Raw genomic sequence first — 26,196 nt, 5'->3', positions numbered from 1 at the left:
ATTAGGTTGCCGTGACCAGCTTAGACTGGTTCTCATTCTCTCCCACCTAGGAAATTTCCTGCTCCAGTCAAACTTGAGATTTTGTTAAGCCGAGAGAAAACAAGAAATGGTTTCTGGATAAGCGAGCAGCGTCTGCCACAGGTTCTTCAACGGCCAAGGCCAAAAAACAGCCACATATAAAACAAGAGTCTTTCATTTTCTAGCATGATAATGATGAAAATGATGATGATTCTAATTTTTTTTTTACAGGTTTTTACTGCAGGTTTAAAAACTGCAGAAAATGATCCTAATAAGTAAAGACATGAGAATTTGGCATACATTTCAGAAATCTGTATGCTTTGAATATCCTTTGATCTGTTGGTTTCATTTATTGGCATCTATTCTAAGGAAATAATTATAATTGAGCACAGATTTAGCTGTAAGAATTTTCCCTGAAGCATCATTTGTAACTAACAAAAGCAAAAAAAAACCCAAAAAAACAAAAAAACAAAAAACACCATCCACATGTCCCGCAATAAGAATTCGGGTGAAGTGATCCCCAGTATGTCCTTCGGGGTGGTTTAGTGCACGGCAGTTCAGACCCTGTAGTAGAAGGTCATGTCATTGCGTGGAAATATTAATGTCATCCTGTTGGTTTCGGAAGTAGCTATAAAATGAGGTATAACATATCATTCTATTTTTGAAACGAAATATGTGTAATGGGCTCTTGGGTGGCTCGGTCCATTGAGCGTCTGACTCTTGATTTTGTCTCAGTCATAATCTCAGGGTTGTGAGATCGAGCCCACGTTGGGCTCCGCATTCAGTGCAGAGTCTGCTTGGGATTCTCTCTCTCCCTCTGCACCTCCCCCCGCTCGTGTTCTCTCTCTCTCTGAATAAATACAATCTTTAAAAAACTATGTGTAATGGGTGGACATACACAGATAGGAAGCTATTGGAAGTGTATGTGGTCTGTGCGTATTGCTGGGTGATAAGACTATAGGTTTAAAAAATAATTTTTTCTAAGCGACCCTTTCTAAATTCGCACGCATATGTGCTTTCTTAGAATAAGGGGGAAGATTAGAAAACTGAAGACTTGGAGTCAGGGGATTTTTCACCTAAGGACAATCATCTGATGCCCCTTGGTTGCTGCTAGGCTTCCATTATTGCAGATAATGCTGGCATTAGCATCTTTGTATTGAAGCCTTTTTTTTTTTCGTGCTCTCAATTTTTTTCATAGACTCGTTTCCCAGAAGTGATATCACTAGGTCAGTGGGTATGAATGCTTTTCTCACTGAGGATCCACGTTTCCAAATTGCTTCTCGGTGGGGCTACGCCACCACACAACGGCCGGGAAATATCTTGCCCACACTGGGTATTCTAATTGTATTTAATGTTTGCTAATTTAGCAAGCAAAGAATAGCACCTCATTATTTTGATTTGCATTTCCAGCGGGACTGAACAATCCTTTTTATCAGTTGCTTACTTATTGTGTGGTGTTTTTTTTTTTTTATGGATTTTGCCATTTATCCGTTGGGTTTTTCATATGTTCATTTTCCACGTGCGCAAACTCTTTCTCTGCTAAAGATAATGGCCCTCTCTCTGTGGTACCAGCCTAGCTATGGAGATCTCCCCCCACCCCAGGTGGTCATTTCCCTTCTGATTTCGTGTTTTTTCCCTTTTCTGTTCAAAAGCTTTAAACGGTTGTGCCGTCAAGTCTGTCACTCCTGTGATTTTTCTTTTATTTCTTCCAAGTTTAGATAATTAACCTCTCACCCTTCAAGCAGAAGTTTGACACACGTTCAATTCTGTTTGCATCCAGACTTTTAAAAAACATCCTTACCCCTTTACCTCATTGAAAATGTATCATGCTCCTCGTTTGTGGTATTTCAACCCCTTGCCCTCTGTTTGCTAACATAGCTGACGTTGATGTAAATGGCGGGGTCTGTTTCCATTGTACGTCTGCTGATAGCGCGTCCTTTAGAATGATTATTTGTTTGAAATCTACCCGATAGGGTTTATCCTACTTCGTTACATTTTAAGCTTAGTTTTTGAAATTTTCTTTTTGATTCCCACCCATTTAAATGTAAAACCAACTCCTCTGCAAACTCAGAGTTTCCCTGGGGACAGAAACCAAATCTTCCTTAAGGATTTCGGTGTCCCCGCGCACAGCCCCTGGCACATAGCCGCAACTAGTTCCTGTTTCTGGATGAATTCACCCTTTTATGGCTCTCTCTTACTAAAGGTTGTGATTTCCGGGCTTTCGCTTTTTTACTTGAGGAAGCGGATCAAACGAAGGCCAGAGATGCCACAGTTCCCTTTGTTGAACCCGTGCCACCCGCCCAGGAAAGCCCCATCTCTTCTCCAGTGATCCATGGAGGTATAGTATTGCCTCCATTGTGTAGATGAGGAGGCCAGGCTCAGCGTGGCTCATTGGCCTGCATTTGAAAGGCTGATAAGGGTCAGAGTTGAGCAGCTACCTAAGCTTGCCGTGAAGCAGGCAAGTCTTAGGACACTCTAGTGTCCAGGGTGGGTGTCCGGTGGCCCGTGTGACGTTGGGGGGTTATGAGACCCACCTGTTCCCCATTTGTAGACCGAGCACCAGAGGGGGGGGGTGTGCGTGCATAGTGAGACCAGACATTCTGGCCGCTCTTTTCCCTGTGAGCCAAGAATATGTGTCCTTTTCCCTTTGCTGAGGTGTTCCAGGCTGTTATTACTGGTAATGACACCATCGCTTTGCAATCCTGTGAGGATGTGTGTTTAGACGTACGTGTGACAGCTGTTCACAGTCTCCCTTTTGTCACTGAGAAGGACAGTTACTGATGGAGCTGAGGAGAGGAATCGGAACTAATCAGGTCTCCCACTCCAGAGCTGGTATTCTATGTCTCAGGCCTTGTCTTGGCCTTAAAGGTCCCCATGGCCTGTTTTTAGTTGAAGCTTTGAAAAGTAATTTTCTTTTAATGAGGGAGCGAGTACAATTCTCTTTTACATTTTAAGGTAATGGGGCTTCTCTTTGCAAATGGAAAATCTAATCTGAATACTTAGCAACTGCTATGGGCAGGACTCCTGGCATCCTTGTTGGCACAAGAAGGTAACCGGATGTGTGGAAGACAGATCTGGGCCCAAGTTCAGGTTTACCAGTTATTAGCTGTGTGGCCGTGGGCTTGACCAACGTCTCTAAGGCTGCACTTTCTCATCTGGAAGCCATAGGTGAGAATCCCCATCCTACAGAACGGCGGTGAGGAGCCGACAAGAGAACATGTGTTAAGAAGCCATTAAACTTGTTAACATATAGATGTGGTGGTCCTGAGGGTCCAGGGGAGGAGGGTGGTAAGTATGCCTACCCAAGGCAGGAGCTGTAGGGCCATGAAGGGGTGTCCGGGGGCAAAGAAGGAAGAGGCCATTAGAGCTGAAGGTTTATGCCCTAGGCTGAGAGTCTCCAAGAGTAGCACTAAGATCTTCACCGGGTAGGAGACAGGGAACGGAGGCCCCAAGCTCTGTCCAGAGTGACTTGCTCTGTCAAAGCCCGGCAGAGTTGTGCGTACTGACTTGGTTGCCAGTGCTCTTCAGCTACTCAGCTCTTGGCCTCCCGGGAGGCAGAGCAGTATCTGATAGTTGCACGGTGTTCTCGCCTCGGCACCGGTTTTGTGCACGGCCCGGCTCGGGGAGCGAGTGGTGCTGGGACCATGTTTATTGACTGAATGAGTGTGACCCTGGTTAATGACGTTTCCAATCTAGTTTAAAAGCAACTTCAAATAAGACCCATGAGAGAAAGGGACCCTGACAGGGACAAGAAGGATCTGTGAGAAAGGGAGCACTTTTGGTTGGGTAGCCTGGCAAGACATTGAGATGCTCGCAGGGAGAGAGACATCCCTCACCTTACTGAGTACAGCATGGCGGAGACTCGGTTAGCAAGGGTGTCTGTTAACAGTTTTCTTCAAATCACATTCGACTTTTAATTGATACTGGGCACAAAAACATTGGAAATAAGACCTTTAAAAATCCAATCTTTTAATGTCCTAAGATTGAAAGGCCATTACGGTGCCTGCACAAAACCTCTTCTGGCATAGTGTCCGTGTTCCGAGGGATGCCCTGCCTTGTTCCTGGGGGAATCCGGAGAGGTAAGCTTAGAAAGCAGAAAGATGGGGCAGAATGCTCCCAGACACCGAACCACAGCTCCTCAGCGAGCGCTTTCTCATTTGTCTAGCAAAAGAAGAGCTGCACCGTTCTTAGACTAGACCTGGGCCTTTGACATGATGGGGGGCGGGGGGTGTGGGTCTGAAACCCAGAGTTCCTTCATTCACCGAACAAATTGATTTGTGCCTGCTTCCCGCAGGTGTTGGTGAGGATGCCGAGAGGAAAGCCTGCCATCGAGGTGTTTCTGACGTGACATGTTCACTTTAAGGGCCCCTAAAAGGCAGCAGGGTGGGGAGGGGCTCTGGCCATCCCTGCCGAACCTCCCATGTGTTAACACGGAATGTGATTGTCCTCCGACAGCTGTGGGATGGATGGTGAAATACCAGCCCCGTGGGTCTGGCTTTATTTATGGTCGTGCAGGAGCAACACGGGCCGGAGCAGAAGGGCTGGCCTTTCCTGCTCCAGCCAGGGCGCTTTGTTCACCGGTGTCTGTCTTCCGGCGAGGTTTCCCAGAGCAGACCATGGTCGCCTGCGTTGTGAAGATACCCAGAGGGTAGCCCGCGCTCCGACATTAATGCATTCTCAGGAAAAGCCATAGAATTGCCGGGAGCCTTGCACCTTGCCAGCTCTGTGTGTCTGTTCCTCCGCAAGTGCGTTTAGCTCTCGCTTGCTTTGTCACGCCGGCATCATCCATCACAGAATGTTCTCTGCTCCAACAACGTATTTGCTAATTAAAATCAGTTGCCTTGTCAGTGTCTATAAGCCAGTGATGGATTTGATTGCCCTGGCATTTGATGAATTTTTTTAAATAATGAAAATATTAAAAACAGTTTTTTAAAAATGGAGAGCATCGTATAATAAACACCCAGATGCATATCACTAGATTTAACGCTTGTTAACATGCACTACGTTCTTCATCTGTTTTATTGTTGTTGAAGTACTTTCAGGTACATCACAGACATCAAGACATTTCAGTATCTATCTCTAAAAAAATAATGACATTTTCCCTCATGACCATGACATCATTGGCATTTCTGTTTTTCAAGATTTTATTTATTCATTTGAGGGGGGAGGAGGAAGCACGTCTACGTAGGGAGGGGCAGAGGGAGAGAGCATCTGAAGCAGACTCCGCACTAAACACAGAGCCAGATGCAGGGCTCGATCCCACGACCCTGAGATCCTGACCTGAGCCAAAACCAAGAGCCAGACGCTCAACCGACTAAGCCACCCAGGTGCCCCAACTGCCCCCCCCGAAGTCTTTTACAGATGGTCTGTTCCGCACAGGATATGGTCGTGGGCTGCGTGTTGTCTTCGCTGTTTTGTGTTTTGCTATTTTATATCTTCAGCTTTTAAAACCTAGAAGAGTTCCTTCTCTCCAACTTTTGGGGTCTTGTTGGTTTCCGTCATATTGCAGGAGTTCTTGGATCTTTCCATAGAGACGACGGAGTTTCTCGTGGATCCCTTCTGCGGTACAGCTACACTTATGTTCTTGCATGTCTACGAGTTACTGTTCACTGAACGTGTTTGTTTTTCATCCTTCATCATTCAACCAGCTTCAGCAGCTTAGAAAGGATTCAGATCAAGGGCTCCTGGGTGGCTCAGTCAGTTAAGCAGCCCACTCTTGGTTTCAGCTCAGGTCGTGATCTCAGGGTCCTGGGATCGATCCCCGTGTCAGGCTCTGTGCTCAGTGGGAAGTCTGCTTAAGATTCTCTCTCCTTTTGCCTCTCCCCCTTGCGCACGTGCACTCGTTCTCTCTCTCTCTCTCTCACTCAAATAAATATATAAATCTTTAAAAAAAAAAGATTCAGATCTGACCTGGGCTGGTAGTTTACTGGAAGAAGCATTCCTTATGTTCATTTCTTTTTAATCTCAAATAAAATTGTTTTTCTGGATTTATGCAGAGCTTACGGACTTATGAAGGTGGATGCTCAAGACCAGCCATGTGTGAGGTTGAGAACAGCCTCGGTAATTCTCGTTCACATGTGTTCAGTTTGCAGAGAAATTCCAGGAGGTAAAAGAAGCTGCCAGACTAGCCAGAGACAAGTCCCAGGAGAAAATCGAGACCTCGAGCGATCATTCCCAAGTAAGTAATGTGTCCACAAAGTCAGTCTGAGCATGGTCGGTAATTGGGGCTCTTTGTTCATTGTCGCTTTTGATGAGAAATTTGGGGCTTCTAGCAGGAGGGCATTTCGAAGGCTTTTCTGACTGTTAGCCTGCCCCACTGAGGTGGATATGACATGTCTGTATGAGACTCTTGAATTTTCCAGATGTGCTGATGTGTTTTTGACAGAAAGCAGTGGATGTGATTAGAATTGCTGCATGCCCCTGGCTGCTGAGAGGCGCTCTTTGTCCCTATGTTTCGATACCAGAGACAAAGCAGTGTGTTTCCCTCTGTGCTGGGAGGGTGTCTACAGGAAGGATGTGAATTGACAAATATGGGTACCTCGTGCCCACAAGACAGAAAACTTGGTTGGTGCTAGAGAACCCATCTCTGTCTCCGTGTTTTAACAAAGTCGGCTGGGCGATGGTATCCAGCAGCTCTGGTTTAGCAAAGGAGATACAGCTTTGCCAGAAATTGAGTATTCTCTCTACTTAAAAGTGTGCTGATCGACCAAAAGGAATCAATTTTAACCCAAAGGAAAAACACCTGGATTCTTGATGTCGGGTTTGGTGTACGTAGTGGTGGGTGGAAGGCTTGACCGAGTGGTAAGGTTCTGGGCAGAGACAGGGAAGAGGAGACATCGTGGAGAAGGTTCGGGGTTAGGAGTAAGCACAGTGTAGCAGCAAGATGGCCGGGAGTTTGCCTGGCTGGGAGCGAGGTGCGCTGTGGGAGGAATTAAAGATGCCCCTGGAAATTCTGCAGAAGACCTGGAATTCTTCATTACTAGTTTATTAATTTTTATTTAGTTAATTGTTGTTGGGTAGTTTGGGCAGACATTGGAGGTGTTGCATGACTATTTCTCTGGAATTGACATGAGGGTTGCTCGTAGGTGGTGAGGAAGTCAGGGAGCCACAGACAGCAGGTAGATTGGCGAGGACGCAGCCACAGGGGTAAAGAGGAAGGGATGGATGCTGGGGACAGCCTGGAGGAAGACAACCAGGAGACTGGGCATCTTGAGCTGTCAAGATTGACATTTTCGACTTGACCATCCACTTTGAAGAAATAATAGCGGAAGCCTTGGGTGTACCAAGAAGCAGTGGGGGGATGCCTGGTTGGCTCAGTTGGTTAAGCGTCTGCCTTTGGCTCAGGTCATGATCTCAGGGTCCTGGGATCGAGTCCTGTGTTGGGCTCTCTGTTCCGCAGGGAGCCTACTTCTTAAAGAAATAAGATGTTTAAAAAAAAAAAGCAGCAGCAGCAGTGGGGAGAGGAGGGCAAAGTTAGAGTCTTGGTAAATGCACCCAGCTATGAGAAGGGAGCCAGTGAAGACCGCAGAGAAGGAGAATGCTCCCCATCTCTGAACCCGAGGCGGGAGCACGCTCTGCGTGTCAGTGCTGCAGAGCAGAGGGCTCTGGGTTTGTGCGCCGCTACGGCTGGCCCTGAGGACCGTGCGTTTCCCAGCGCCTGTCCTGGGTCATCACATAAAAGATGCCCTGTGTGAATTTATGGATGTGTATTAGACTTCAGGTGGACAGGAACTTTCCTGAATCTTTCTAAAGAATCTTTAATATAATCTAAGCGGTACTGTTAATTTCATATACTAATGACCATACTGAGTAATCGCTGAGGACCTATAAAACTGGACACTGGAAATGGTCCATAACCTAAAGAGTGTCTAATATGCAGTCTTTTTCTGAATACCACATATTATAGAAATATCTTTAAACGTCAATAATCAGAAATTCTTTATGTAAGGTTTCTGTTTTAATGTTTGTTTTACCCAAAAAAAGTATTTTATTTATTTTTATTTTTTTAAAGATTTACTTAGCCATTTGAGAGAAAGAGCATGGGCATGTGGGGAGGGGCAGAGGAAGAGGGAGAATCTCAAGCAGGCTCCCTGCTGAGCGTGGAGCCTGACGTGGGGCTCCATCTCACGACCCTGAGATCATGACCTGAGCCAAAATCAAGAGTCGGACGCTTAACTGACTGAGCCACCCAGGCACCCCCCCAAAAAATCAACTATACCCATAAAGTGCTGTTTTACATATATATATTTATTATATATCAGGTTTTTTGTCTCCAAGCTTAAGTTTTTAATTTATCTTCCTGATATTTCCCCAGATGTAGAGATCATTGTACATTTTTCTTTGCATTTTTATTAGAAATCATACAGTTGCTTGCTTCCCTGAATATCTTAGGGAATGAACACTTTGGCCAAGTTTTCCAAATATTTGAAGATCTTAAACATTTTATATGGGTTTTATCCTGAATGTAAAAGCAATACGTATTTACTGCAGAAATCAAAGCAATGCCGTGCTCTAAAGAAGAGAGTAAGCACGGCCTGCTTTCTCAGCACACGAAGACATTGTTCATGTTTTGGTGTGTAACTTCCTGATACACTTTTCTAGTATATTTTTATATCATTCTTTTTAATCTTTTTACTTTATATTTCACGATCATTCCCCTGTGTTTTCCAATAGCCCTTTTCAAAACTATCTTAATGGCTAGTATTTGTCTATATTGCAACTTATTCCATTAACCTTCATATTGTGATATTGATGTGGTTTCTAATTTTCATTAATATAAATGACACTGTGATCAACGTCCTTGCACATCTCTGTGCATTTGGTCATTTCTGCAGGATAAATTCTTGAAGTGCAAGTATTGGGTTAAAAGGTAGGTAGGGACGTGTTAAAAGCTTTTGATAAATACTGCAGACTTAGCCTACAGAAATGTATGATTTTAACTCCCACCAGCAGTGACTGAGAGCGATTTTTTCCTCCCACACTCAGCAACTAAGCTTTGTTGACAGAAGAAAAATGTATTCTGTTGGCTTTTTTCATTTTGTGTTTCTTTACCAGTGAGATTAAATATTTTTTGTGACTGTTGATTCTATCCATTTCTTCTTCCGTAAATGTCAATTGTGTATTTTTTCCTTTTTTCAAAAAATTAAAGTGTTCATCTTTTTGTGTTGATTTCTTTTCTTTTCTTTTTTTTTTAAGATTTTATTTATTTGAGAGAGAGAGTGTGAGCTCAAGCTGGGATAGGAGTGGGCGGAGGGGCAGAGAGAGAGGGAGAGGCAGACTCCCCGCTGAGCAGGGAGCCTGTCGCAGGGCTGGATCCCAGGACCCCCTGAAATCGTGACCTGAACTGAAGGCGGACGCTTAACTGGCTGAGCCACCCGGGTGCCCCCCTTTCGTGTTGATTTCTAAGAATTTTATTTTTTAAGATGGGTATTTTTTAACATATTCAAAGCTAGGCAGAAGCGCGTGATGAACCTCCACGGGGCACACAGAGCAGCTTTAACAGTTAGGAATTCATGATCGATTGTTTCATCTACGCCTCTGTCCTCTTTCCCCTACATTTTAAGGCAAATCTCAAACATCTTATCATTTTGTCCATAAATATGTCCGCGTGTGGCTCTAAACGACAAGGCCTCTTAAGAGTTTTTCAGTAAAGAAAAGGTACTGACATCCTGTTTTTCGTATATGCAAATGCTCAGCAGCAGATACTTTCCCCAGGTTTTTGTGCATTTTTAATTTTGTTTATGGCATTTTTTTTTTACAGTGCAGAAATTTAGCATTAGTCAAATGTATGCATCATTCCCTTCACGGTTCCCTCCTTTGCCTTTATGCTCAGTGGAGGCTAAGTAAGATTTAAGATCCTACCCAAGAGCAGATGAGACTTCACCTGCCTGTGGCATGACTTATTACAGAAAATATTTCAGAATATTTAACACTGCCAGCGAGCCGCGGAGGCCGGGCGCACATCCACGTGTGATTCCTGGCTGTTTTGTGAGTCTTGCTCTGTCTGTGGTCCCCGGGGCTGTAAGTTGTCCCCGCTCCCAGTACTTTTTCTCTTCTCCCCATTCACTCTTTCTCGTTCCCTGTTGTAAGCCCCAGCTCCCCCTCTCCTCCGTGGCTTCTGTGCTGAGTAAGGGAGGCCGGGTATGCAGGCTTGTCAGGCGTAGCCGTAAAGCCGAGTAACAGGACGGAGCCAGGGCCCCGGATGCGCTCTAGTCAGTCAACTTCACAGACTTAGCTTCCCCTGGACTCCCCGGGGCCTTTTCCTTGGTTCTTTTTTTTTTTTTTTTTTTAATTAAGTTTCAGAGGTAGAATTTAGTGACTAATAGCCTTTCGTGCTGGTCTTTGCCGCACTCTGACCTGATGAGCCGGTTCTCCCCCGCTCACGAACACACTTTCTCATTCTGCCTGACTTGCTGCTACTATCAGCAATAATGTGTGAAGGTAACTCACTTTGGCCCGGAATCTGGGTGTGAAACCCTGTCTTCCACTCAGGCGTCCAGCGTGAACGGGACAGACGATGAAAAGGCCTCTCACGTGGGTCCTGCTGACACACACCTCAAGTCTGAGAATGACAAGCTGAAGATCGCCTTGACACAGAGGTAAGGGTGTTTAAAATCCAGATGGCATTTTCTCCAAGGTCAGGGCCTCCCGCGGCCTTTCCCGCCTGGCGGGGTTTCACGAGGAGACTGGGTCCTGCTCAGCGTGTCTGGTCTTGTCTCCCGGCCAAAGGAAGGCCAGCTGGCTTCATGGCTGTTCTCTGGCTGACCAGACCAGGAGTGTGTGTCTGCCTGCGTGTGTGCGAGAGTACAGAGCACGTGAAAGAGGTGTGTATGTGTGAGAGAGAGAGACGTGTCCCTGTGCTTGTGTTCCGTTTTGGTTTTTTGAGGAACCAAGTGTATCATTTATTCATATAGAATAAGATTGAGTCTCAAGCATCCAAGGAAAACCTGTAAAAACCTAACTATTAAAACTAATATAACCTCTCACAAAAATCACACACAGAATATGTATTTGAAGAAGAGATTTCCTTACAGTATGACCTGGAACCATCAATTACATAGACTAGAAATATAAAATACAGAAAACCTAAGGGCACAGTATCTCTGTGAAGAAAGTTTTAAAATTATTTTGAGGACCATAAATGAATAATTTAACAAATAGATAAATTCTATTGGGAGGTGGTAGAAATACCTTCATATTTTAAAAAGAATTCATTTCCCCTAAATTGATGTATAAATTTAACACAATCCCCATAATAATATCAACACGATTTTAATTTTTAATGACTACACAGGCCGTGCATATGGTTTCCTGTCTTGGGAGTGTGGCCCATTTCCCAACGGCTGGGCTGGCCCCGTGAACATGCCGGAGCTGTTGTCCTTGGGAATCATCCTCTCCCCACCCCAGGCAGGGGTTTGGCCAGCTTCCCCCAGCCTTTCTGTGGCTGAGAAGCTGCTCCCCCCAGACTTGCCCCATTAAAAACCTGGGTCACATTAACTCCATTTTACAGATGAGGAAACTGAGTCCCAGGTGGTAAAGTGGGTCCTTTCCTAAGGTCACATGGCTAGTCAATTTCTCCACCATCCTGCCTGCTTTTCACTCTTTTGTTGTTTAACACACAAGATGTTGCTTGGATGAAAACATTTCACCCCTAAACATAAAGGTTTTTAAATCCCAACTTAATGAACAAATGAATTATAGGAATGGGTGTGGAGCCATTTCCCTAAATAAGCTTAAATTCTCAGCCATCAGCTCTGAGATTAATCAGATTCCGTTTTACCTTTTTTTTTTTTTTTTGCCTGTGGTGCTTGAAACGGAAAGCTTGTATTTCTAGTCAGGTTCTTACGTCCTTGAGGCTGTGGGGTGGAAGATAACACAGATTATTGAGACACAGTCCTATTTACTTACCCCCCCCCCACACACACACACACTAAAAAAAGGCCTTTCAAGACAGAAGTGACTTGAGCCAGGCAGGGTTGATTAGAAGCTGGACTTGTTCGGCGGGGCGCATCCTGCGTGTCCTGTGGGTCCCATGTGTCCTGCACAGCCCTGGCTTCGGGGCCCGTGTGGACTGCAAAGCCAGGAGACAGAAGGACCATGAAAGCCAACAGCCCCTGAGGGGAGCCTGATTCCAGTTTGTTTCTTGAAACTCCTTCTTCGTGGGTACATAGGATGAAAGACAAACGCGAGGTGGTTTTGGTCCTGCAGACCTGGGGTCCTCCCTTGCCCCAGAGGTGATGCAGGGTCAGCCAGGGCTCCTTCACACACGCTGTTGCTGTCCCCTCTGCCTTCTGGTCATCGGCTCTAGATTCCTCTGCAGGCTTGGAGGGGACCCAGGTTATCCCCTGAAGCTGGGCTACTTGTCACACCCGGGGTCCTGGGGTGTCGGGGGTGGCCGAACAGGGCTGCAGCATCCGTGAGACTGTCGGAGGCCCATGTCAGAGCCTGTGTCCTTGGGGCTCGCTTCAGGAAGGGATGGGACAGAGGGTTCTGCGGCGGGGGCTTGGTAGGGAGAGAGGGGGTCCTCCGCACACCCTGCGGCTTCCTTCTTAGCTCCGGCTCCCCGTTCCCCAGGAGTTTTGTTCTTTCCTAAAGCAATTCTTTAAGAAAATCGCCCGATAAGATGACCTGTTGGCACAAGAGAGGCCCCCGCCCTTCTTGGCACCTGATCCTCCTGGCTGGCCCCCCAGAGGCGGGGAGGGTGGCGGGTGGGGTAGAGCGGGGTGGGTGGCCCCTGGCGTCACGGTCACCGCCTGGGCCCGCCCGCAGTGCCGCCAACGTGAAGAAATGGGAGATGGAGCTGCAGACCCTGCGCGAGAGCAACGCCCGGCTGACCGCGGCGCTGCAGGAGTCGGCCGCCAGCGTGGAGCAGTGGAAGAGGCAGTTCTCCATCTGCCGCGATGAGAACGACCGGCTCCGGACCAAGGTGCGGGATGGTCCCGTTCTGCTTCTCTCCCCGCTGCCCTCACTCGCCCCCCTCCCCGTGGCGGGAGGAAGACGTGCAGTCGCTCCCCTTTGAACCCCCCCCCACCTCCCCACTTTTCCGAGTAGGAACACACGTGAGTGAGCCGGGTGTCACAGCTGCTGTTGCAAAGAAGACGGACACACGGGAGACTTCAGCCTTGTCCCTCTGACGCTGGCTGTGGGTGGCCCTCCCTTGGCATGTTCTGTGGTTCGTTGACCTTTGGTAGAGTAAAGGGTCCAGAGGGTGAGCGAGGAAGATAGATTCAGGAAACAGTGAGGAGCGCTCACTCAGAAACCCTACTTCTGTCTAAGCATGTGAATTGGGAAGTGGGCAAAGGACTATGGGCGCCGCAAATGTGAGCTGAGTGGCCGCTGACGGCTGACCTCGACCTCCCAGCAGGTCATCGGCAGCCTTCCCTCTAGTGAGTCACTCATACTATTTGTGGTTGGGGCTGAGTTGATGAGGTAGTTGTGGGGTGGCCAGAAAATCCCCAGTTGAGACCCTGGGGTCTCTGTGTGGCCGTGCTTTGATGCTCAGCCCGTTTATCCGGCAGGCCGTGGACAGCGGCTGCTGTGCCAGTGCAGGATTTCAGGGGGACCCATCTCCCTGAGACGGTATTCACTCTTCCTGGCCCCCCGTTTGTCACCTGCCTGCCAGCCTGAACAGAGCCGCCGGAGGCCACTCCCCTGTTTGCCCATCTTACTCTGCTACAGATGGTGCATGAAACGGCCTCGTGTCATTTTTTCATTTCAATGCCTTGAGTGCTGACCGTGAGGGCACCAGGCCAAGCGCTGACTCTGTGCGCTCCCTCCCGGGGCCTGGCTGATCTGTCTGCCAGCGGGATCGATCGCCCCGTCCTTCTCTTCCCGAGAGAGAGCTGGTCTCTCCCTTTGTGAGAGTGTAATGGGGGGAGGAGAGGAAGTCCACACCGTAGACTTTGCCGCCCTGAACGGGAAGCCCCGGGAACTCGATTTCCAGGGCACGGGGTAGAAGTCGGTGGAGTCCCCGGCGGCTCCTGTGGCTGGGGGTCCAAATTCCGGGGGCTGGTGTGCAGCCGCCTCTAAAAGTGTCGCCATCGTGACCGCCCAGGGCCCTTCCCCTCGAGGACTGCCGCTTGCTTGTGGGACCCCATCATTGTGGTGCTTTCGTGTTACTGGTGGTTCCCTTCCACCGTGCACTCTGCACACACACTCTGGCCACTGGGAAACACTCGTCGTCAGAAGGCAAGGCCAAGGCTGAGGGCTTTGAACCCCTTCTGAGGGGTCGGGCCTGGGAAGGGGAGAAGAATGAGCTCTGGGGACTTGCCAGTTCAGTCTGCACCTCTCAGCTCTCCCGGAGGAGGCTCGCTCACAGGCCAGGCCCTTTCTGCGTGCGTCAGCAAGGAAAGGTCACCCTGGTTTAAGATGTTTGAAATGTCATTGCGTCTCATTTGGTGGCCACTGTCCCACAGCGTTGATCGCTTCTCTTCCCTGCTGTCTTAAACCTTTGAGGTGAAATGGAATAATTCAGGACATGATCAACTGACGTAAAAAATCATTATGGGGAAAAGCAGATAGATTCATGGGACATCTGGCCCCTACTTGAGACAAATCCTTCAAAGCAAACCTGCCGTTCCTGTCCCATAGCGGTGAGGGCAAACCGGAGGCCCGGCACAACCCGTGGCCAGGTTTCGTGACTGCCGTGGCTCTGCTGGCGTTAGGCAGGGTGGATAGCCCCCTGGGAGAGCCCCACGGGGTCTGCTCGCAGCCACAAGGAACAAAGTAAGTGGGTTAGCTCGCGGTTCATTGTAAAAGACAGCACAGACAGCTGTGGTGACCTTTTGCTTCACGTCCGAGTAAACGAGCCTCCCCGCATCGGCCCGCGGTGTCTGTTATAGATTGACGAGCTGGAAGAGCAGTGCAGTGAGATAGACAGAGAGAAGGAGAGGAACACGCAGCTGAAGCGGAGAATCGAGGAGCTGGAGTTGGAACTGCGGGAGAAGGAGACGGTGAGTAGAGGCGTCCGCAGGCCTTGTGTGCCCAGGACACAGCGGCAATAGTCAGGGGGCGGGGGGGGGGGGGCACATGACTGGCCCCGGGGGCAGCTGCCCGAACGTCAGCACGGGGCTAACTGAGAGCTACACCGAGGCTCGGACCCGAGGGGGAGCTGGACATTGAGGAAACAGTCGGAAACGGTTATAGGTGATCTGTCATCCCAAGTGGAGTTGTGCTGTCCCAGCTAATGCAGCGAGAGCCCCCGCCGTGCAGGCATGTGTGTTCTGGGGGGAGGGAGGGAGCAGGACAGCTAAGTGCACAGATGCCGGAGACCGCGGGCAAGGCACCAAACCTCCCAGCCTCAGTTTCCCTATGTAGAAGATGAGGATGCTAAGAATCCCTGTCTCTTTGTGGTGGTCACGTGATAATGCACGTAGCACACTCAGCCCTCAGAATGACCCATGTGCTGAATATTAACTCCGCCACCTTGGTTACTGTCGAGGACGGTACGGACGCCAAGAGCTGTTCTGCTAAACGTGCACACGGATCCTGGGTTTTCAAGGAGGCGTTTTATCTGAGTTTCAAATTTCCGTCCCCTGTAGGAGTTGAAAGATCTCCGCAAACAAAGTGAAATCATACCTCAGCTCATGTCGGAGTGTGAATACGTCTCTGAGAAGTTAGAGGTAAGGGTGGGGGCTGCATCCGCCTTGGCTCCGACCAGACGGCGTCCGTGTATTACTCGTTTCGCTGGGGCCTCCCCCTCACAGCTCCCCTGGTGAAGGAGAGTGACGTTCTGGTCATGAGAAGCCCGCAGTAACCGCGAGCCCGATGCCGTCTCTGCCCCCTGGGGTCAGACTCAGCCGTGTTTGCCTGTGGTTCCTCCACTTCTGTGACAGTTTCTGTGCATAGCCATAGTGCAGGGACTGTGTCCCCCCATAGGGTCTCCACGGAGCCTTAGGGTGGTGAGGGGAGGGCACAGAGCATAAGACCCAGAGCCAGTCCGCCTTGCCACTTCCCAGGCAGTGACCTTGGACGTGACCTTGGGCAGCGCCCCTCACTGGCCTCAGATTCCTGATCACGTCCCCTTTCACCGCCCCCTACTTCAGGAGCGCTTTGCTCAGGTGTACGACCCCAGGATTAGACACTGCTTATCACACCGATGTGAGGAGCGCAGCCCTGCGCCTGGTTTACGGACTCACAGCCACCCTGCCCTTGGGAGGAGCTCCACTGGCCCCCTGATCCGGGAGCCCAGACTGCCGCGCCTGGGTGTGGCGCGGCTCATCCTGCCTCCCTGAGGCCAGGGAGGCCTCAGCCTCTCCGTAGAACCAGGGAAACAAGTCACTGCCCCGTTTGTCCCATTTCTCTCTCCGAGAATGGAACTCCCGTGTGGCCTCTGTGGGCCCTTCTGGGACGAAAATCCCTTCGGCTGGGCCTGCAGACTTTCTCTGCCGGGCACTTTGTGCAAGGGCCCCTTTAATTAGACTCCCCCAGGCAGGACCCGAGCTCTGCATTCTGTTAGGCCATCCTTTATCAGGCCAGAGGTGGGTGAGGCGCTCTTCCTGTTAGCACCTGGGCCAGGGAACAGGCAGGAGAGGGGGACGCCCCAGGACGCCCCACGTTCTGCGCTGATGTTTCCCGCGTTGCAGACCTGTGGGGGCTTCGCAGGCCTAAGGACGCAGGCCCGGGAGAGGGGACAGCTGGGCTGCCGCGGGTCTTGGCGGGCGGGCCCCTTGGCTCTGCTCCAGGCCCTGCTCCCGTTTGTCTTGCTTCAGGCTGCGGAGAGAGACAATCAGAACCTGGAGGACAAGGTGCGGTCCCTAAAGACAGACATTGAGGAGAGTAAGTACCGCCAGCGCCACCTGAAGGTGGAGCTGAAGAGCTTCCTGGACGTGCTGGACGGGAAGATCGACGACCTGCACGACCTCCGCCGGGGCCTCTCCAAGCTGGGGGCCGACAACTAGGGGCGGCGGGGGGACGGGGCGGGGGCGTCCTCCCGGTGGTGTCACCTCTGTCCGCGCGGGTGCAGGTTGTCGCGTTGGCGCGCCGGTGGGGCCGTCACTCTCGCCTCCCTGGCCTGGCCAGGCTGCGGACCCGGAAGCCGCTGGCTCAGGAGCCCCGCGCCAGGCCCCCCTTACACGTTTACGCGGTCAGGGCAGGGTGTTTGTATCTTTCTCAAGGGCTGTTGCAACCACACCAACTGGACACAGTGTTTTCTAATCCAAATACGAACACCCTTTACACCTCCTTTTTCTGAAGAGTGATGAGAGTATTTGAACGTCCTCCAGGCACCAGTGCGGGGGGCATGGGGCGTTGAGGGGGGACAGCTGCCCCCTCGGTCAGAACCAAGATGCTTTCAAGCAGCTACTTAGTAGAGACTCGTCCTGAGAAAGAAAACAGGTCTCTGGTGGGCGCACGGGGATCGCCCGCATCCACTCTACCCCTTCCTCCCACCTCCAGTTTGTAGGGTTGCGACAACGTTCCTTTCCTGGGTTTTAATTTCTGAGCAGATTGCTGCGCAGTGAGGGTGCCTGGCACAGTGCCTGGCACGAAGTAGGTGCTTAATAAATATTTGTTCAATTAAACATATAAACAGCACTTAGTGTTTTAATCAACCCCCAGCAGAGTCCGTCGGACCCTGTTGAACAGTCCCTCATCCTGCTGCGCTGGAAAGGAATCCGAGTGATTGTGTGTGGTCAAGCTTCTGGATGGACTCCAGGGGCCCCGGGGCAGGGCTGGTGGCAATGGAGGCAGCAGGAGCTGGTCTGAGGCCACTCACTAGCTCATCCCTGGTGCTCTGCCCCTGGGTACCTTTGAACTGGAACCACCCTTCTTCTCTAGGGTGGGGATCTAGGATAGGACCCTATGTTGGGACAGGACAACTAAGAAAGAAATCATACAAGCCCACGAGGGAGAGTCTGCTCAGACTGACTGAGCCGTGGCCTTAGCGACAGTTGAGCTCTGCCTCTGCCCTCTCTGTTCCTGCTAATGGAAGGACCAGAGCCATAAAGCTCTTCTCTCTTACTGAGTTTCTCAGCAGGGCCAGGGAATGTCTGGACGCCTGCATGTGGCAAGATGGTTTGAATCCCTGGCCCCAGGCATTTCCAAATGCCTTTCGGGGTGGTAGAGGCTTTGGTGCCTCCTTACCCCTCTTTGCTGCTTTGGGAACCACCCAGAGAATGTCTCTTTCTAGAAAGAGTTTCTAGAATTTCCCTCTGGTGAATTTGGATGAACAAAAAACTGCCTGAGGAGGCTATGAATCCTGCTATTGAAACCATGTCTCTGAGCAGAGAGCTCTTGTTGGGATGAGGGCGGGAAGTCCGGTCATCTGGAGCACGAGGGCACCTCGGAGGGGACCTGCAGGCTGAGGGGGACAGCTCTGCTTGAGCACATGGCAGACAAAGTGGAAAGCGTGGTCAGTGCTCTTGGTGACTTGAGATAGGGTGCTGCTGGTCCGTCCTTTCCCCAGAGCCCCCCAGATAGCTCTCAGGGCAGTTGGGAGCAGCTCCCTACTGGTCCAGAGACCGGAGAGCTGGGCTGGCCATGACTCGGCCCCAGGGCCCAGCAGTGGCTCAAGGGGGTTCTTCTCAGGCCAGGTCAGACCACCTGTCAGCAGATTTGGTCTGGGGCTGCCTGGGAGCAGTGCACGCTGGGATTCCAAAACCTCAGCTTGGGTCTTCTGATGCCTGCCACCCCTGTCTGTTGGGTGACTTACGGATCTGGAATGAACCGTCCTGACTGGCTGCAGCATGCTCAGGTGGTGTATTCATAGGAAGATACAGTTGCTAAAGGTCTTTGTGGTTTTGCGGCAGTAGTGGTGGGAAACATGGCAGGGCTAGTGCCGTGACTGTGGCGGGCTCCTGTGTCCCTCTGTGGTCAAGACCCGTGATCCCTGCTCACCCCTCCCTGGGGATTTTGGCCAGCACCTTGCCAGGTGGTAGGATCCGCAGTGCAGTCTCAAGTGTTACAGCCCAGGAGCCAAGAGCATGAGGGGCTCCCCTAAGGGAGGTTGGGTTCAGCAGGGACAGCACCACAGCTGTAGGAAAGCTCTGGCCTTTCACTTCCTTCTGCTTTTCTCTGAAGATCTTAATGCTTCCTCGTTGACTTAATTTTAAAAAAGATGGCGCGGGGGCACCCTGGAGGGTCCATGGAGAGACTGCCCTGTCCGACAGCCCCTGGCACTGTGAGGGTGGGCTCCACGTAATGAAAATGATCTGCTGAATTCACCCCGCTTTCCGCCTGAGCCACATTGGTGCCCTCGCTCACGGGGACATCTAGCTGCACCCATGTCCTTCGGTTACCCGCACTGAAGCCGAGTGCAGGCAGCACGTCCGCCTGGCACTCGTGCACCCACCAGCCAGGCCATCTAGAACCAGGGCCGCGTTTCCTTGCCAGGTCATGTCTCCTGATATTGACATGTCCCGGGCTGGCCGCCTGAACAGGAATTAGCTTTGTTCCTGCATCTGTGCAACCTGGGGCCTAAAGGAGGGGAGGTGAACCGTGGAACCCCTTCACCATAATGGGCCTTAAAAATAATTTTCCTTCTGGGGTGCCCAGGTGGCTCCATCATTTAGGCGGCCGACTTGATTTCCGCTCGGGTCATGATCTCAGGGTCCGGGATCGAGCCCCACGTCAGGCTGCCTGCTCAGCAGGGAGTCTGCTTCTCCCTCTGCCTCTCACCCTGCTGGCGGGCGCTGTCACACGCTCTCTCTCTCAAATAAATAAATCTTGAAAAATAATAGTAATTTTCCTTCTAAGTAAAGACCCAAATGGGTGCATCACAAAATCGAGAGGGACGAGGGGAGAAGTCTTCCTAGTGGCCAGAGAATATAACCCCCCAAGTGACAGGCTGGGACAGTGTGGTCACGCTTGAAGGAGAGAGAGCCATCACCCACAGAGACCTGGAGCTTGGGTGCCCCATCAGTCCCACGCTGTCTCACGTGCTGTCACGTTAGAGCTCAGGTGGTGAGAGCGTTGGGCAGAGTCACTCCCCATTTTGCAGACGGGAAGCAGAGTCAGCGACACGCCTGTCACCCAGCAGCTTCATAGGCTCCCCATCCTTCTCTGCCGGGCCTTGGTCTGGGGTCTTTCTGGGAGCCATGCCACTGCTCTCCCTTTGTGACCTTTGTGTGCCAAGGAAAAAGTTCTCTGGGATCCTGATGAGAGCACATTGCAGTTACATTATTTTAATAGATCTCCACAGCAAGTGGTGATTTCTAAATGAGAGAAGTAGAGTTACATTTATGGTCATTACAGACAGTAAGTTCCACTTTTGAATGATTCTGGCTTTGCAGGATCTTTCTGAGAGCGTGCTGGGTTAAATGATGTCCATGCTCCGGGAGGCCAGAGCTATGAAACACGGATGTTGCAAGTTCTTCGTTGATGCCTTGTTTTAGTGGCGGTAGAGTGGTTTGCCCAGAACAGGTGGGGAGCCCCGAGGTGGCCGAGTGGTAAGCCGAGTTCCGGCTGGGAGTTTGACTGCTGCGCAGCCCCTGCCCAGACTGGAGCCAGCCCTGGGGGAGGAGCAGGCCCACCCTGTGGTTAGAGCAGGTTGAGTGGGACCTGACTTGACCCCCAGGAGGACTGTCCAGGTGGGCAGTTGGTCTCCAGGCTGCAGGCTCCCCGTGGACGTGTCCAGACTCGGGCAGCCCACGAGCTCCGCCTTGAGGACGGTGGTGCCCGACGGGTAGGTCCTGTGTTTGGCGCGAAGCCTTGAGTCAGAGGTAGAACAGAGCATAGTTCGGGTGCTCCCTGGACACACTGCCATCTGCCCGTTCTAAAGCACTGCTGCTCTCTAGAAGTCAGGGGCAGTGTTGGACGAGAGCCAGCCATGGGGCACGCCAGGGACCGTCCTGGGGCGCCTCCCGCGTCGCCAGGGGCACCCTTAGAAGGAGGGCAGCCGTGATGGGACTTCAGCATAGGCGTTTGAAAGAGGCTGCTCTTTAGGAGACAGCTGTGCTCTTCGCTCATCACTGAAAGTGTGTTGTTTGTGCCATTGGTCCTTCTCAACGTTATGACTCTTGTGTCCTTGAGACGTCACTGGATTTTTGAAGCGCTGACAATTTAAACTAGAAGCTTGCAAACCACTGTCCATATATATATTTTTTAAATGATACGCATGGTTTGAAAGGAGCCTCATTCTGAGTACATGGTTTCTGTAAAAGAAACATCATATATTCGGGGGGGTGGCATCACGGAGAGGGAATCCTGTGTGGAAATGTATGTTCTTTACATGTCTTTTCCATACACCTGTCTCAAGGATCTGGGTTTTTCCTCTTTAAACACCAGCCAGGCGAGAAGGTGACTTTGGTAATAATTTGGCGGCTGGATGAAATGTTCTAGTGAACTTAGGAGTGTGTGTGTGTGTGTGTGTGTGTGTGTGTGTTGGAAAGAGTGGGAGAAACTGTAAGGAATGATTTTAAATAAGAAATGTATATACCTGAGAACAGTCTAATAAACCTGGTGTTGATGCTATATGTTCTAGAATTTGTCTCTGAGGAGATGAGTTTGTGGAATTGTACAGTGCCCTACACTCTTTGATGATGCAGAGCCTTGTGGAAAGTGGTCCCCCAGGCCACACAGACCCCTGGTGCACTGGCCAGACTGTGGGACATCTTGGCAGATGATTGACAGGTCTGATGATACGCAGCTGTGGGGAATGTGTTACTGTTTTTACCCTATTGTACCGCTTTCAGTATTAAGTCCTGACTTTAAATGAATTGTTGTAGCAATGTCTTGTGATACAGCAGCCCATTAGGCATTTCTTATATCAAATGTAGGAGTTTAATGATTAGTAAGAGGTGGTCAAGTGGACTCTCCCAGGAGTACGAGTGTGTGTGTGTGTGTGTGTGTGTGTGTGTGTATACACACTTTTCAAAAGAAACTACAGATGAGTGAAAAGAAAAAAAATCGCCTGCTATTAGACCATCTGATTATAACCACTGTTAACATTTTAGTGTATATCTTTTCAGACTTTTTTCTATGCATCTGTATCCGTTTCATTACTTTTTCATGAAAAACAATACAATTGTTATACATAACTGTTTTATAACTTTTTTTCCTTTGTGAAATTGTATCATGACTATCACTCAGGAGGTAAATTCCACCATTTTTAATATCTGTATAGGTTGTCCCGTGGATACTTGGGTGGTTCCCGATTTTTTATGGTCACAGTCAAGGATATGATGAAATCCTTTGTTCTAACATCTTTGTAAACTTGTCAGAAGATTTACTTAGGATCATTTCTAAAATTGGACTTGCTAGCTCAGAAGTGTGGGCAGTACGCATGCTGCTGTGTGTCTCCTCCTGTCCTTCCTGGGCACAAAGGAGACTCCACTTTCCAGCCCCCTCATCTGAAGTCATGCAAGGTCCCATGACATTCTGGCCAATGAGACCTGAGCAGAAGAGACCTGTGAAACTCCCATGCCAAGACTGTGAGATGGCCTTGACCCATTCTCCAGGCTCTGCACCCTTGTCTTCTCATGGGGTGATGTCCCAGCCCTGGGGCCTCTGTCAGCCTGGGTCCTTGAGGGACTGCAGAAGAATCCCCTTCTCCCCTCACAGCACCCACCCACCTACCTGCACAGACATGGAGTGTGGGTAAACGGTAAGCCTCCGGCATCACGCCACTGGGATTTCGGGGTTAATTTGTCACGGCAGCGTAACATGTCCTATTCTGACTAACAGAAAAAGGTACACATATTTTTAGGACTTTTAATATATATTACCTCAAATTGCCTTCCAGAAAGATGATACCAAATTATACTCCCACCAGCAATGTGTGAGAATGTCATACTACCCCTTTAACAGTGGTGTTACCGTGGGGGCCAGGGGTCTAGTTTTGGTATGCGTTGTTTGATTCAAGGGTGACCCTCACTAGCAAAAATATTGATTGGACAATATTCTTTTGTAATTTACCTATCATCTCCCCTGGCCACTTTCCTCATAAGATTAGTGTCTCTGTCTCAATGATTTCTAAGTTCTTCCTTTCCCCATAAATACCTTAAAAAAAAAAAGTACGTATGGCTTTTTAAAATATTTAGACATTTAAACATTTTTTTCCTTTTATTCAAACCTATTTTTTCCTCCATGCCTGCTACCTTTGCTGTCAGGCTTATGAAGATCTTTCAGATTCTAATTCCAAGATTGTATAGTCACCAGGATTTTATACTTACCCTTTCATTGTTTTTAAACAGTTAAATCTATGGTGGGTAGGGGGTGGGTGAAAGAGGCAGGGGGGATTAAGAGCACGTGTATTGTGGTGAGCACTGGGTGAGATATCAAATCACTTGATCATTTTGTTGTACCCTGGAAACTAATGCCACACTGTCTTAACTATACTGGAATTTAAAAAATTAATAGGCCAATAAATAAATAAAATGAAAAAAATGTTAAATCTATGATCCATCTGGAATTTTTTTCTAAATTGGGAAATCTGTCCTTTCTTTGCAGATACGAAATTCCATTTTTATTGTATACCCAATCCTTCTGTATCATTAAGTGTGCCTCTGAGCTTTCTATGGGGCGTGTTCTGCTACTGGTACCACACTGTTTGCCATCACATATTTAGACTAGATGTCTCCATTAATCACACTTCTTCAAAAAAATTTTAGTACTTTTTGTATATTACTATTTCTAAAAGAAATTTGGGATCATTTTGTAATGTTTAGAAGAATTGGACATTGGATCATGTAAAAATTTATAGCTTACTCCTATAATTCTTCAGAGAGAAGTAACATCTTTATAATATTTAAACTTTGATTTCAGTAAATTTATACAGTAGTATGCTCCTCGGTATATTTTTCTAGCATGGGTAATTTGGTAGCTGTGCTTCCTATTGTAAATGAGCCCTGCTGTCCATTGTATTTTCCAACCGCTGCTTCTTGATATAAAGCACTCCTTTTTTTTTTTAATGAAAATTAGACTCACTGACTTTTATTTAAAGTATGATGTAAGAGTTGTATAAATGTACACATTAGGGGAAAACATAGAGACTGAAAGTGGCCCCATAATGAAAATCCCTCTGCCCTAAGATAGTCGACGGTTGGTGCATATTCCTCAAAATTTTTTTTTCTAAAAATGTTTTTCTCTTTTATCCTTTTGACCATGTGCTACTCTTCCAGTACTTGGCAACAGGTCCTGGGCGTCTTCCTGGGTCAGTGCGCGTCAATCTACCTCATCCTGAACTCTGCATAGACAGCAGTGTGTGCGTGTACTGGTTTATTTAGCGTGGCAGGTGGTGGCTTATTTTGTAATTAGCCAATTACTGAGTTTTCTTCTAATGGTTTTGTTGTCACTAATTCTTTTGCCTCTCTCAGGTAGACAATGGTTCTGGGTGGTGATGATAATTTTACCTCCATATATTTTTAATCGGCTTATCTCACTTCCTTATCTCATCACGTTGATCACTTTTGGAAGAACGTAAAGTAAAACATATATAATTGTGCCAGTCTTGTACGTTCTCTCTCTCTCTCTCTATATATATATATTTTTTTCTTTTACTTAGCAAGAATACTTCTAGTGTTTCTCTAAAAGTAAAAATTTGACTCTTAGTGAAAGATATTCTTAATATTTGAATTTATATATTAAAATGATGTCTTTCTAGTTTGCTGAAAGCTTTATCAGTAATGGATGTTAGAATTTTATTAAATTCCTTTTTTTCACATCTGTCAAGACGATCAAATGGTTTTTATCATGCCCTAAGATGAATTATTTTCATAGACTTGCTAATGTCTAAGTGCTCTTTGCATTTCTAGAAAAACCTGGTTTAGTCACAGTATATCGTTCTTTTAATATAGATCTCCACTCAGTGTTAACAGTGGTTATTCATGGTGGGTTAGTTTATGGTAGATCTTTATTTTGTGTTCTTATTTGTATTTTCTGATTTTTCTACAAGTCTCGTGTATTACTTGTATAATAAAAATAAGAGCTTTAAAATAAGAAAAATATTTTGAATTTGGCTTGCTCGTATCTTGGAATTTTTCGTATGTTAAGATGGATAGTTGTGTAATTTTTTTGTCCTGCTTTGTCAGGTACTGGTGTTGGGTTTATGTTAACCTCTTGGGGAAAAAAAAAACAAGAACAAGAACAAGAACTTGGGGAGCTCTTGCTCTCTTTTTTCTATACCCTGTGAACAATTTAAATAATATTTAGAATTTTTTGCTCCTTCAAGTTTTTAGAATCTGTTTAAAACTGTCCAAGTCCAGTGCCTTTTTAGGAAATAATTCTTTGACACCTTTTTAAAATGTTTTCCAGGCTCATTGGTCTCTTCAAACTTTTTTCCTATTCTGTGAGTTTTGAGCCATTTAAGTTTGTTAATAAAGTTTCCGTTAAGATTTTCAGATATGCCAGCGTGGAGTATTCTCCTTTCTCATTCATAATGTTGTGTGTCCGTGCTTTCTCTTTATTCTGATTAGTTTTCCCAGAATTAGTCTATTTTATCAGTCTTTTCAAAGAACTTAAATCCTAATTTACTCTTTCACTGTTTTTTGATTTTTTGTTTGCTTTTGTTATTTCCTTAATTTTTTTCACCTTCTTAAGTTGGATGCCATTTTAACTTTGTCTTATTTAATGATGGGTGCGGTTACTAGCAATTGTAAGGCTGTGACTTCACTTCTGAATACTGCTTTATCCATATCCCTCAAATTTTTAAGTAGGGTGTTCTAAACTATAAATAATTTGTAATTTCAGATTTAACTTCATTTTTCACTGAAGAGTTATTTGAAATTATGCTTTTAAATTTCCAGATATTTTGACATTTGTGGTTGTTTTCAACATTTGTTACACATTTTGAGTTTAACTGCATTGCTGTCAAAGAGGGTCTGGCCTGTACAGTTTCTGGATTTTGGAGTTTATTGCTGTTGTCTTGGAACCTAACAACTTGTCACTTTTAGTAAATATTCCCAGGAAACTAGAAAAGAACATATATTCTCTAAAGAGAACAAAATTCAGTCTGTATTAATTTAACTTTATTAATTATAATATTATGGACCATTAATTTTTTACTTGATCCGTTAAATACTAAGGAAAGTGTGCGAGTCTTCCACTACTGTTGAATTTGTTTCTCTCGTGTTTCTAATGGTTTTTGCTTTATGTGTTTCAGTATGATGTCATTTGGCAAATTATCTTTTTATATTTAAGGCAAAAATAATGTCCCTTTGAAGACTTGTAAACCTTTGTGAATTTTACCTGATTTTGTTGTAAATGTTTGTTGTTGTTTATGTAGAAATACATAGTTCAGTAAAA

The 26,196-nt window shown here is 47.8% G+C and overlaps 1 protein-coding gene across 1 annotated transcript in view; it reads left to right on the top strand.

The window, feature by feature from the left end:
* The window catches only part of HOMER2 (homer scaffold protein 2), a 90,149-nt gene extending 63,953 nt beyond the window's left edge, over window positions 1–26,196 (top strand). The window contains exons 4-9 of the mRNA XM_026510551.4: window positions 6,104–6,196; window positions 10,510–10,616; window positions 12,787–12,943; window positions 14,859–14,969; window positions 15,558–15,638; window positions 16,728–26,196. Coding sequence (XP_026366336.1) covers window positions 6,104–6,196; window positions 10,510–10,616; window positions 12,787–12,943; window positions 14,859–14,969; window positions 15,558–15,638; window positions 16,728–16,916 — 738 coding nt within the window. The 3' untranslated portion in view covers window positions 16,917–26,196. The remainder of the gene's footprint in view (window positions 1–6,103; window positions 6,197–10,509; window positions 10,617–12,786; window positions 12,944–14,858; window positions 14,970–15,557; window positions 15,639–16,727) is intronic.

The sequence above is a fragment of the Ursus arctos genome, unplaced genomic scaffold (assembly GCF_023065955.2).
Source record: "Ursus arctos isolate Adak ecotype North America unplaced genomic scaffold, UrsArc2.0 scaffold_28, whole genome shotgun sequence".
In the NCBI taxonomy this organism is placed as follows: domain Eukaryota; kingdom Metazoa; phylum Chordata; class Mammalia; order Carnivora; family Ursidae; genus Ursus; species Ursus arctos.
This window is presented reverse-complemented; position numbering and strand designations above follow the sequence as displayed.